The sequence below is a fragment of the Aedes aegypti genome, chromosome 2 (assembly GCF_002204515.2).
Source record: "Aedes aegypti strain LVP_AGWG chromosome 2, AaegL5.0 Primary Assembly, whole genome shotgun sequence".
Taxonomy (NCBI): domain Eukaryota; kingdom Metazoa; phylum Arthropoda; class Insecta; order Diptera; family Culicidae; genus Aedes; species Aedes aegypti.
This window is the reverse complement of record NC_035108.1, coordinates 77,823,661-77,836,900: the sequence shown is the minus strand read 5'-3', so window position 1 is coordinate 77,836,900 and position 13,240 is coordinate 77,823,661. Positions and strand designations below refer to the sequence as shown.

The following is a 13,240-nucleotide window of genomic DNA, read 5'->3' as shown; positions in this document are numbered from 1 at the left end:
AGCATTGTGGCGTGACAAGGTTGATTCAGTGTTATCTGATTAGGGTCAGTGTTCCCTTAGTGGACAGTCCCTTATAGTCGCACTAGTGGCTTTTTACGGCCGTTTTGTTATGAATCTTTTCAAAATATTTTAGACATGAAGGTCAGGAGCTATTTATCTAAGTACCATTGATACACAGCTTGATTTTGTTCAAAAAATGATCGAAATAATTAGTTTTGCTTAAAATTTGAGCTCCCTTGCGCCTATAGTTAACCTACTGTTCCTATAGTAGCACTACTGAGAGAAACTATTTTTTATTATACGAAATAATTAATGAATTACGTACTTTTTTACATCAAACGAAAGCTTTTGATCCACACTTTGAAGGAAAAATATGAAAGCTTTGTAAAAATACGGTTTTGATTAGTATTTTGCCAACTCGTGATGCTAGTGCTACTATAGGAACAGAAATTAGAAATAGTGCTACTATAGGCACATGTATTCCTATAGTGGCACAAGCGATAATAAATGCAAACATATGAGTTTTCGCAGTTTTCATATTTTTCCCACAAAACCAAGATAAAAAGCTTTCAGATGATGTTAAAATAATGACGCTAGCGTTATTTTTCGATTCTATACGAATATTTGTTCTTAGCTATGCGGCTATTGGTACATCGACCCTAGATGTTACCTACATAAATGATGAAAAAATGAGAAGTGGGAAAGAACAAAACCGTTGTTTATGAAGTTTCTTTCAGTGAATAACTAACAGTTAAAGCAAGCTGTAGCACTCTCCAGTAGGTTTCATTGTTTTTCGTGTTTTTCTCGATTTTTTTTTTATTTTCAATACATTTCATTGTTAGAATATTTCATTTCCATGTTTTCAACCTTCTTCTCCTTCGCTATGTAAAGTTTCGTTAGGAATTAAGATGTATTATTCTTGTATGGTCTATCGCTTCAAAGTTCAAACACAGTTTACTCCACAGGTTAATAATGCTCGCCTTGCTTAGTTAGTTCTCCTTCTTAGATATTTCTCTACTTTCGAATGTGATTTTGCTGTCTAAGTCTGTGTCGCCTATATGCTTGTTTATTGGTAGGTATATATTAGGAAGCAATTCTGATCTAACAAGTTTCGCATGATACAAATTTTATCTTTTTTCATTGTTAACTATCAGCGTCTGTAAAATTTTATCAACGAGCTATCTGCTGTAAAAATTTTGATCCTCCACTTTTCTGTGATACTTCTTGTTTATAATGTTTAATGAGTCTCAAAAGAAAGTATAGCTATGCTTACATTGTTTCTCGTTTGGAAAAATCTCTTCTCTGATGTCTCGTTAAATATATTACTATCAAAAAAATAATGATATTGATATTGATCCTCTGAAAAGTATCTCACTTTCTACGAATAACTTTTACTATTATACAATTGATATAAAGGGGTTTCTCCTAATAGCCTGAACACGCGCTCTCTTCGAATGGATTTTTCATAAATACGGGGTTACAACTCTCAAATGTTCTTTAAAAATATGTGATTCTATAGTTAAACCTTTTAAATTATTGCTTCGCTCTCTCTCTTTCAAGAATCATACTGCATCGCTTTGCTTGCGTCGTACTCTCATCTAATCAATGTTTTCTCGCTCGTGCATTCCGGTTCTAACAGATATTTAATATCCGCTCCACTACACATTAACTCACTCTAACTTTATACTGAAAACAAGAACCCGTCCAAAAAACCGAAAAGCACCCTCCCTCAAAACGACCTACTATTCACATCGTCCACCTCGCTGTTGCCGAAAGACCGTTGCGCTTCCGGGCCGCGATCGTCCACCGTTTTCAGCAGATCTCCTACTGCCACCGCTGTTGGTTCCATAGCGATTCGTCGTCGGTTGACCCTGTCAGGCCTTCACGGAGTTGTGCTGCTGCACCATAATCTCCGGCGCATCCAGACCGTTCCGCTTGCCCGAACTGGTGAGCGTCTTTTCCGGTTTCTTATCCTGCTCTTCCTTGAAGAAGATCTTCGTGATTACGATATCTCCGGTGCTGAGCGTTTGGCAGCCGGCTTCCTTCATTTCGGCCTTGGGCTGCTGTGGCGGGGGTGGAGTTGCACCGTGCTGTGACTGATGGCGGGAAGGTTTGATGGAGTTACCCATTGAGGGTCCTACCATTATGGAGGAGGACTTTGGCGTTCGTCTGCGGGAGATAGGGAACAATAGTGGATGCTCTTCCTCGGAAGCATAGAACGTGACACTTACCCCTTAGGTTCCTCCTTCTTCGCCGGCTGTAGAATATTATCGTTAGTTACTACTATCGTATTGGTATTGAAATTGTTCATGGTCTCAGTGAAGGACTGGCGGTGGTGTGATTTAATTTTTTCGTTTGGTTTTGATTTTGGTACGAAATTGGGTAGTAGTTTTATTGTTGGACACGTGCACATGGTGGTGGGTATTGTAGTAGTAAGAGTGGTAGTAAAAAATGGTGTGACAATAGTAGTACGGACCGATTTCGGAGTAGAGCGACAAACATGTAGGCGAAGGGGTTGGTGGTACGTGGTAGTACACAAAACGGAAATAGGGGAAGAAGCAGAAACAAAATCAGAAGATTAACATTTTTGCGGTTGAACAATGTTTGGCCTTAAACCTACTGCTAAACGGGACTAGTTGAACACACTGTGTGAGCCCATGACCGATTGAGATGAATGATGAGGGTGCACCAAAAGCGGATGATTTATGCTTCTACTCAGAACTTAACTAGCGTCAGCATGGATGAATGAGTGATGTTATGATACACAAATGCTAAAAAGGTCAATTGGCAAAGAATAGTTCACAATTTATAACTTTGAACTACCTACTTCAAGAGCATTACGCTTAAAAAGGCTTTGTCTAAGCAGTTATTTATGTGTTGCGTCTTTTTGTCTGCTCAGAAATTTATCCATAAATTTTCGGCGACAATAACTATTTCTGACACCCTTCCTGAGTATTTAGCTTGCCACAGCAAAATACACTGTCGATTTCCAAAAAGTTTTATATAACCTAAAAAGAAGCTGTTCATTCCAAATTCATTTTACCTCCACTTCATATGACCAAGATAAACTAAGCCATTCATAACCACCAAATAATGACTCGGTAATTGTTACTGAGGTTACCTATCATACTTACGTGAAATTCACGTAGGTGCCTGAGTTTATTTTGACATCTCAAGCGTGTGCTAGAATAAGGGCGTAAGTCGCATGATCGATTTCTCTTCATCGATCTTCTCTTCTGTGAATAATGGTGGCAAGATACGGGTTTGTTAGCATTTTTCAATTCAGGTCGCTAGGCAGCAATGCAATCTTGCGTCCTGAGGTGAAAAAATGCTGACAAACCCCCACCTTGTCACCTTTATTCGCAGAAGAGAGGATCGATGAAGAGAAATCGATTATGCGACTTACGCCCTTATTCTAGCACACGCTTGTGCATATTGTACGTACGTTCGGTGTTGAGCTCAAATCCCAAGATGGCACCCGGTTGATTTTTGAAGAACTTCAGAAGCTGCTTCAGAACTTTAAACTCTGTGTAAGATTGATTTCAAAGTAAATATGCTTTGAATACCGAAGAATCCCTGCATTACTTAATATTTTATACCTGATTTATAACCTCTATCAATTATAACACACGAAGGCTACAACAAGACAGACCAAACTCACAAAAATTGGGAAACATGATTCAAAATGCTCCGATTGAATATTGTAATATCACAATCTATTAAGTTTGTTTATATTTTCCAATTGGGAATTAGTTTTATACATATGTACCTAGTTTCTAAAAGTGGTCAAGGAATTTCGGAAATGTTCCTGTGGTCACAGTTATTCCAGTAGGTCACTTGGTCAGGTCGGGTTGAAAAGGGTACTATGCTTCTATGCCCTTGTAGGTAGGCAAATTTCATGTCACAGATAATTCCCGGAATCGGCTAAAATATGGCCGATCATGAAATTTTAAGAAAAACGCATCAGCGTTATATTTTTGAGAAACGATTGAATTAGATAACCAAGTATCCTGCATTTGATTGACCCTGCTAATGATCATTTTTGGGTCCACGGGACGCCTCAAATTTACAATAAAATGACCAATTTGTATCTAGACATCTGTGCCAAACGTGATGTGTATTTTAGTGAACTATTATGTTTGGTCTTTACTTTTCAAGAATTGAAACGGTTTAGTATCCAACAAATCCATGGCCGGTTCTTCAAGGCATTCAGTCCGAGTGGCCACGTCCAGTACATTCTAAACGTTGCAATGCTATTCACTATAATGTTGAATATCAGATCTTAATGATTTATGCAAACTAAAATTATTGTCATTGCAAATAAATAAAGATAAGTTGGCATGTACCAAGTTCCTCTGACCACTTTTAGAAACAAGATATATGTACCAGTATACTGACCAAAAAATATTTGAATCCGTTAAGTATTCGCTGAGCGCTGAGGGTTTTAGCAATTTTGCTTTCACTCAGGGCTATACGGGTTAATTCACATCGTTTTTGTATGAGTATTTTAAACTTTTAAGTGTGCCAAATATATTGTACTCTATGTCACTCGAATTCTTTCAAAGATTCATTCAAGAATGTGATGAAATGAACTTTTACAAAATACTAACAGTAATTTGTTCAGGAGGTCCCCTTATAGTTTCATAACGCATCATTTAGATATTTCTACAACATTTTCACGTGAACTTCTACAGAAGTTTCGCGAAGAATTACTACAAAAATTTATAATATTTTCAATTTTTGTTCTTAAGTACACTATATAGTTTGTCCGTTCTATAAATTCTTACACTTTTTACTGAAAACATTGATTGAGTATTTTGTTTTATAGCCAGAGTTAAGCCACACACAAACCAAACCTAATGGTTAATGGCAGAACAAACAAATTACAAAAGCAATAAGGTTTTGAAAATGCCTTAGATCGGAAGAATTTTCCGGTATATATAACACAAAATCGACCAAAATATCCCTTACACCCCTTTGCATTTGAGCCTCTCAAATGGTTGATTGGGATAAGGCAGCTTTTCAAAATGTATGATGGAAAAAGTTGAAGACCTTAACTCATAATTTATTCACTGATTCATTTAAAAAATTTCACCAATATTTTCAACAAAACTTGCAACTTTTCATGACACAACACTTCGGATTAAAAACTATAGTTTGAACTATTCTGCGAGACAGTGTCATTGACTATAACCCATCTGTTATTCGCGACAGTCTTTTTTGGACATGTGTGTCTGAATAACCTAAAAAAACAAAGAATGGCCACGTTGCGAAAAAAAAATCTCAATCGGACTTCTCACGTCCAGACAGTCCTTGATCTGCTGAACAGCTATCCCAAGGAACAATTGGTAGCTTTTAAGATACTTACGTGTTTAATACAAGCTGCATAGTAGCAACCATTGCTGAACAAATTTTTAGTTGAATCATTAATTGAATAAAATTAATTTCCGCTTATAAAAAATCTGTTATTCCACTTGCAGTTTGTGTTTTGAATAAGAGCTGAATAAACCTCCAAAAATGCAAATATAGTAGCTTTTGTTCTACAACACATAAGAAGTTTAACAATAGACTGATTAAAAGCTTCTATAGGTTGTAGCCATCATTTTAGTAGCATATTGAACATTTGATTAACAACAAATCGTACAAAAGTTTTAGTGTCTAATACTTAAAATGTTGACCAGCATGATTAGTAAAACTTATAAACAATGTGAATAACAGTATATGAGTATGCTCTTATTCAAGCAAAACATATTATGTCATCTACTTTTAAGTTTCTATATTATGTCGTTTTATGTTATTTTCAAATGTTTCAAATGTTTTTCAAATCAAATCTAAGACGTGTATGCGATGGATGGATTAACGTAATGGACGTAATGGCGACGTAATGGATCAACGAGGGTAAAGTTCGAATCACATTGGATTAAAAACATCAAAATTTAAATTTTCCATATGTAGTGATCATCATCTGCGACGTTATTGATATCGGAAAAAGTTACTAATCATAACATTGTTAAGCATAATCGAAGTAAAAATAATAATTTAACAACAGTTACATGAAAGTGGTTACCCAACTTACAGTCAAGTGTCACAAATAAACATACATAGTTAATTATTGTTGAATAATGATGACAGCTGAAAAAATGCCCTACAAAGAACTGAGAAGATGGTATTTAGATCCAAATTTAAGTCAATGTTCAACATTTTTCATTGGAATGAATAATAGTAGCAATCAACACTTATTAAACTTCTCCAAAGAATCTCTGCCGACTTCTCAAGATTGTTTTACTAATGAGTTGAACAAGTCATTTTTCCTTCTTTTAAAGAGCCAATATTCCACCAAACAAATATAATTGTGTAAACAGATGTACAGGAGACGAACTAACGTTTTGGTTGCTTCGCACTTCAGCTGTTTCCATGTTTAACATGAACATGATCAAAAGCTGAATAGGTATTTTATAAAATCCTAATACAACATAGATATATCATCCGAGCAGGTCATCCAAAGAAGTCCAAAATAACGATTACTAAACACATTGTTCAGCAACAAAGAAGCCTTACAAAAGAGGTCACACCATAGCCAAATTTTTGAAAAATGGACAAAATATCTAAAAATTGCGTTGTATTCCTAATGTATTGCAATGTTCAACTTACTAATATTATTATTATTTATCTTTATTTGGGTGGCTTTTTCGCCCTTGGCGAATTCGCCACTAACTTACTAATATATAAAAACATGTTGGATACAATAATAACTGATGCTTTCTCAATACAATATTTAATTATGTTTAGAAAATATTTTGAATCAGTCTTCTGGCATAGGATTATTGATTGAAATATATTTTATATTTGTATAATGTTTAACAGATGGAAAAAGTACGACAAATAATTAAAATATTAACCTAGTAGAAATATTATACTTTTAATAAATGAATTTTAGTATAGTTAGATTAACAATTCAATTAAAGTTTTAACAAGTTAAAACTTATTATGAAATTCGATTAATCATTTCAGACTGTTTTTACTTTGTGAATAAACTTTATTTTTGACCAGCATTGAAATAAATTTTCTCACTGTGCGCTATAAATAGCCGACTGAGTTCAGCTCGCATCAGTACTGAACAGCAGCAGAAGTAATGCGCTTATTCAGTTGTTGATCAGCATAGCACGTGTTGATTAGTTATTGTTGAATAGAAGCTCAAGCATGATCAATAATCAGCTACAAGAGGTTTATATTGGGCACTGGAAGGCTGATATATGAATTCAAGGATGACGCAGATGGCAAGGTATACCGCTGACGATGGGAAGGTCTCGAGTTTGAATCCAGTATTCAGGTAATCATTAAAAGTGTGGTTATTAATTCATGGTAAAGGTTATACACTGCAGTTGATGTATACAGTGTTAGCTATTTTTAGTAATTTATTTGTTTTCAATCAATTTTGTGGCAGTTGAATAAAAGCTGAGATGAATGCTTATAAAGCGATTTTGAAGTTGTAGAATAAAGTCAATATACAACGAGACGCTTTATAACTTCTCCAAATTTGTGTGAACAACGCCTGAACAAAGGCTTCACTTGGAAATAATAAAAATGTTGTTCAACATGATGCTGAATTAAACTGCAATAATGTAGTTTGTTAAACTAGCGTTGTTAAATCATCAATCCTTATTAAGCTAAGTGAAACCTGAATAAACATCATTACAATATATGATTATAGTCACTAAATGATAAGAAGCTTAATAATTTCGCCAGATTTGCTTGAACAATGTGTGCGTAGCAGCTGAAAAGTAATATAATAAAGCAACTATTCAGTATGCAGTTGAGAAAAATTGCTTAATAAATGATTATAAAATAGGCAAATGTTTCTTGGGTATGCCGAAGCCACCAACCTTTTAATTGATAAGGATCTTAAGATACACACAACCGAAGGAAATTGTTACTAGCGCCATCTAGCAGATAAATTCTCAATTACATTTTTTAAGCTCCAGGTAGCCCTCAATCTGCTAAATATCCTTGCTGTAGACACCACCTACTAGCTGATAAGGATCAGCTCGTATCGTAGGTGGTGTCAGGAGGTAAAGAACATTGAAACAAAATTTTTACTGCTCACATTGAAAAAAAGATAAGTTTAGTTATCAATGAAAATGTTAGTAGTTACTCTCAGGGGGTGCGAACTGGATATCAACAAGCAGCCAGGCTGCTGTCAAGCTAAAATTTAAATGAATAATATGATCCGAGTATGCCTAGGAGTGTGTGGCCATTACTTCGTCACGCTAAAAAATGCTATACATTTTACGTGACACAAAAACTATCAACTGTTGAAAAAACTTTTACATGGTCTGATTAATGCGTAAGTTTGTTAGTATTTTAGTGAAATATATTTTTAACTAACATACGGTCCGAAACAATCTTTTCAGCTGATTTAATTGTCTGATTGCTTGCATCAAACTACAGAAGCTTTGTGTGAAGTATTTTGAATGTGCATCTTGAAATCGGTTTCCTGCGAGATAAGCAAACAAACTACGGTTAGCACAGGTAGCACCCCTCTGGAAGTTACAATGCAAACCACTAGCTTAACAACTTAATTAGAAAGAACAGCCTATGATCAAAAGAAGGGAAAATCAAATATGAAAATGTTAGCAATTACAATACCAAAAACATATCGGTATTGTCAGGTTGTCAATGGTGCGCACAATCAGCAAATTGCGGTAATTGGAAAGGGCAGTATCCTCAAAAAACATTTCAACTCAGTTTTCAATGATTTTGCCAAACGTACATTATGCCAAACGATCGTTATGTCAAATGGCTGTTCACCCTAGAAAAATCTGATAAAATATTCCGGTATACTTCCAAAAATAACTCCAGCGATTCTTCCAGGGACCAAAGTACGCAAATAAGCTCAAGCATGTCCCTTTCATAAGCAATTGGTTCTAGTGATAGTCGAAACTTATAGGGTTGATTGCCAATTTTTGCATGTATCTTAAATGCACCAGTTGCACGCTATCCGTATAAAGCTTTGATGTTGTTTTGGATGTTGAAGTACGTATGTTGCCTCTGCGTAGATGTTACCAAGACATTGAAATGCTCCGTTCTCTATAAAACTGAATTAGCTACTGTCTGGAATGAATTTACCATTTAATTCTAGTAAGTATAATAATTGCTTTATCATATTTTTTTTATTTTTTGAAAACTCAACTGGAACAAAGCCTGCTTCTTAGCTTAGTATTCTCATTAGAACTAGAAGAAAACGAATTATTCATGTTTGGAACTTTTGCCGAAATGGATGATAATTTTATGAAATACCAAATCGGCGATCAACATTATCTGTATTTCATTGTATACCTAGATGGAAATATACAGAGTGTGCAAGCAAGTGCAGTGCAATAATTGGTTATCTACACTTTGCACTCACAAGACATAAAAATGAGAGATTTGACAATAATTATCAAACAACAAAAATATACTTAAAAATGTATTATCTTGCAAAGATCTTGTAACATCAACGAGCTACTAGATTGATTTGCAAATATCAAGTTTAATACTGATTTAGATGTTCCTGATACCATCAATGATTCTAGGAATTATTATACAAATTGCAATGATTTCTACAAGTACGTATTTATTTTAGGACACTAGAACAGTAATCTGATTCTAGGATATCCTTGTAAGATATATTGAATGAACTCACGTATCCTGGAACAATTTATATAGTAATTCATTGTGTTAAAAAATAATAACTTCGCTTTTCGAATTGCTTATAAATTTTTACTGAAATTCGTTCAAGAATTCTTCCAGTAAATTCTTTCGTAATTTTTCAAAAAATGCCACGAAAAACTCAGGCCTGGAACTCTATTAAGGATTCATCTTGAATTAACTTCCTTCGGGATTTCTGGACAGCTTTTTACAGAAATTAATTCAATGGTTTATCCAAAACATTGATCAATGATAAATATTTGTACATGGCTTCTTCCAGATTCCAGAGATTTCTTCAGAAACTCCTATGGAGATTCCACGATAAACAACTATAGAGATTCGTACAAGAATTTGCCTAGCATTTTCTACAGAAACTTCTTTAGGAGTACGAAGGATTAAATCCTTACAAGAATTATACTCTTAGGTTCCAGGTATAATTTCGGAATTCCTACAAAGATCCATTCAGAAATGTCTCAAGAGATTTCTACAAAATATTTGCAGAAACTCTTCAAAGGAAGTTCTCAGAGATTTAATGAGAAATCCTCTAGGAACTTTTCTATGCATTCCAGAAATGTCTGCCCTCCTTTTAGCAGGAGTTTATCATTGTCTATGATGTCTATGAATGCCTCCAAAGATTCTTTCTTGAAATCATTTAGTTATTCTAACAGTATCGAACTTCATAGTAAAACTATAGTTAAATCCATTCTCAAGCGAAAGCTCCATCACCATATGCCATAAACTATGTACAACTTTGGGAAAATGTGTGCATGTGCACTGTGTAGTACTGCAAAAGCTATAAGTGTATGTTGATTTGTGCAGAGAATTCACCCTGTGAAGGGTCAATCATCAATCAATCATTGTGCAAATTCAAACCATCAGCCAAACCGAACCAGCCTCCATCCAATCCGTTAAACAAAAGCAAGAAAAAAAACGCACACGCGCGACACTCACCTGATCGTTTGGTAGTAGGGTCGCCGCCGACAGGATCGCTTCCAGCTTGTCGATTTTGGCCATCCGGTCCATGGTGGTGTTGGACAGGATTTCGTCCATCAGCTGCATCGACTCGGTCAAGCTCGGCGGTTCGGAGTTCTTCGGTGAAAACGTGCCCGGTCCTCCGCTGCTTCCTGTGCCCGGTAGCGAGTTATCCGACGGCATGCTGTCCAGGCTCTGGTAGTCCTGCTCGATGACGTCGCAATCATCGTCGGAATCGCTCGCATCGCCACGGTCCCGGTCGAAGTTCTCCAGTTTGTCTAGCTTCTTCGCTACTTTGTAGGAGACGCGAAGTTTTTCCTTTTCGTCTTCCGTCAGGTCCATGTACCTAAAAAGGGTTGAGCGTTTTTGGTTTTTGAAGGTTTTCGGAAACTCCGACCAAAATTACCTCAACAACCGAATCTCGCGATTGCTCAGCACCACGTTCTTGCTGGCACCCTTCAGCTTCACCTTAAGGTCCTGGATCTCGGAGCGGACCTTGCGCTGCTTCTTGCGCATCTTGACGTCCACTGGGCGGATTAGCATCAAAATCTGCTCAGTGCACAGCTCCGCGAGCAGCTCGCGGAATTCCGCCTTGATCGATCTAGATAGGAATACATAAATCAGATTCGGAAACACCGGCGACAATCGAAAAATCACTCACGTGGCCATGTTGAGGTACAGCTGCTCGTTGATCAGTATCAGCACGTCTCCGGCGGCGTACAGAAGCATGTCGCGGGTCAGCGGCCTCCGGGCCCAGTACTTCTGGTCCCGTCGGTACACGTTCTTGAGCTGGTCCTTCATCGGGTTGACGGTGGCGTTGTACATTTCGCACAGGGTGTTCAGCGAGACGTTTTTCACCTTGTAGACCTGCTTGCCCTGGTCCTGGAACTGGAGCACAGCGTGGGCGGACTAAAAAGGAAATTTGTTGAAATATTAGATAAGATTAGATCTCTAATCACTCTTAAGAGTAATCCATTCTTTGGTTGGATAATGCTTCCTTGGAATTCTACTAACTCTATCCTAGGACATTATAACAATATTTTTTCAAAGAATGTTTACGGAGTTTACTTCAGAAATTCAGCCAGAAACTTATTTTTTCCAAAGAGTTCTTTATGCTGAAGATGAATCGAAGCCAAACTACGAATTTTCAAGAGACTTCCCTGGGCATAGAGTATAATCGTACCTGCCACACGATATACGAATGCGAAAATGGCAACTTAGGCAAAGAAAGCTCTGTGGAAGGTGGAGAAAGCTCTGAGGAAGGTGGAGGAATTGATGTTACATTTAAAACTTGCCCACAGTAGACCGGATATACCCCTGCATCTACGCCAGTTCATGAGAGGCATGGTCATTGTATGGCAGAGAGGTTTGCTTTTTCGTTAGTGTCATGTCTACCTATCTCGAATGATATTCCTTATTCTGCCTTATGACTCTGGTACCTTTTACTTGTTCGTACCTAAGGGATTTCTGAGCTATAAATACTGGTTGTTGTAGGAGCAAAAGAGAGAGGCTTCCCGGACTGTGGACAGATTAACATATTATTTTAATCTTTAATTACAGGATATAAAAGTTAGCAGACTGCCTATATATCAGGCGTAAGGAAAGGTGAGCTATAATGATGGAAGAATGGGATGAATGATGGAAGAATGGGATGAATGATGGAAGAATGGGATGAATGATGGAAGAATACGGGAAATGGTTACTTGACCGTCTCTCTTGCTATGCACGAATAGTTTGAGTTTGATAGATTAAAAATAGAATATAGAAGCATGTGAAATATACAACTGTAGAGGGGCGGGCTTGCGATTGAACCCATGACCTTCTGCTTGCTGAACAACAGCGGTGGCCACTAGATTTCTCTATCCACAAAAAGTCTTGCAAGCTTCTCTTTTAAATTCTTGACAAAAGGTCGAAAGAAGTATTTTTTGTTACTTTAGCTTTAGCTCATCATTTTTTACTTCAAGTCATTCAGTTCAATCAGGCACTTTTCAAGAAATTTTTCAAGGAACAAGCACTTCTTAGTCTTGAGGTTTTCCCATTAACCTGCCAGTTGTCACGTGGATTGCCACCGTCAGAACCACCGCGCTGCTGTTATGAACGAATACCGAGGTTTTTTCAGCAGTGTTGTACAACATACAACAGCGCGACGACTATATTTTTTTAAGTTGGGTTCAAAACTTCTAGATTTCTCAAGTAATGTTTGAAGAATTGTGCTCAGGATTTCTCTAGGCATTCCATTTTTTTAAATGGCGACCGACTAAATATTTCTCTGAGGGCACTTCTGAGAAATTCTTCTTACACATTCACATTACAGCAAGTTGGTTAACTGGGAAATTTTCTTCAGAAATTCATCCTGTGGTTCTTTTACGGATTGTTCAAGGAATTACACCAACATTTTCGTATAAAATACCTTCTACAATTAAAACTTTTTTAAAATTACTTTTTTTTTAAGATTCCTTTTTTTCAGAAAAAAAAATCAAGGGATCCCTCCAGGAAATTATCCAGTAAGTCTTTTCACTCAGTAGCTCCCATTTTCCATGATTTCTGTTCAGGATTTTTTCTTTAAACATTCAATCAGGTA

At 36.6% G+C, this 13,240-nt stretch overlaps 1 protein-coding gene across 1 annotated transcript in view; it reads right to left on the bottom strand.

The window, feature by feature from the left end:
* Nucleotides 1–777: 777 nt before the first annotated feature.
* LOC5574790 overlaps nt 778–13,240 on the bottom strand; it is a 123,229-nt gene continuing 110,766 nt past the window's right edge. Inside the window, 5 exon segments of the mRNA XM_021841311.1 lie at nt 778–2,169; nt 2,232–2,257; nt 10,639–11,005; nt 11,066–11,260; nt 11,321–11,568. Of these exon segments, the coding sequence (XP_021697003.1) occupies nt 1,875–2,169; nt 2,232–2,257; nt 10,639–11,005; nt 11,066–11,260; nt 11,321–11,568 (1,131 nt within the window). The 3' untranslated portion in view covers nt 778–1,874.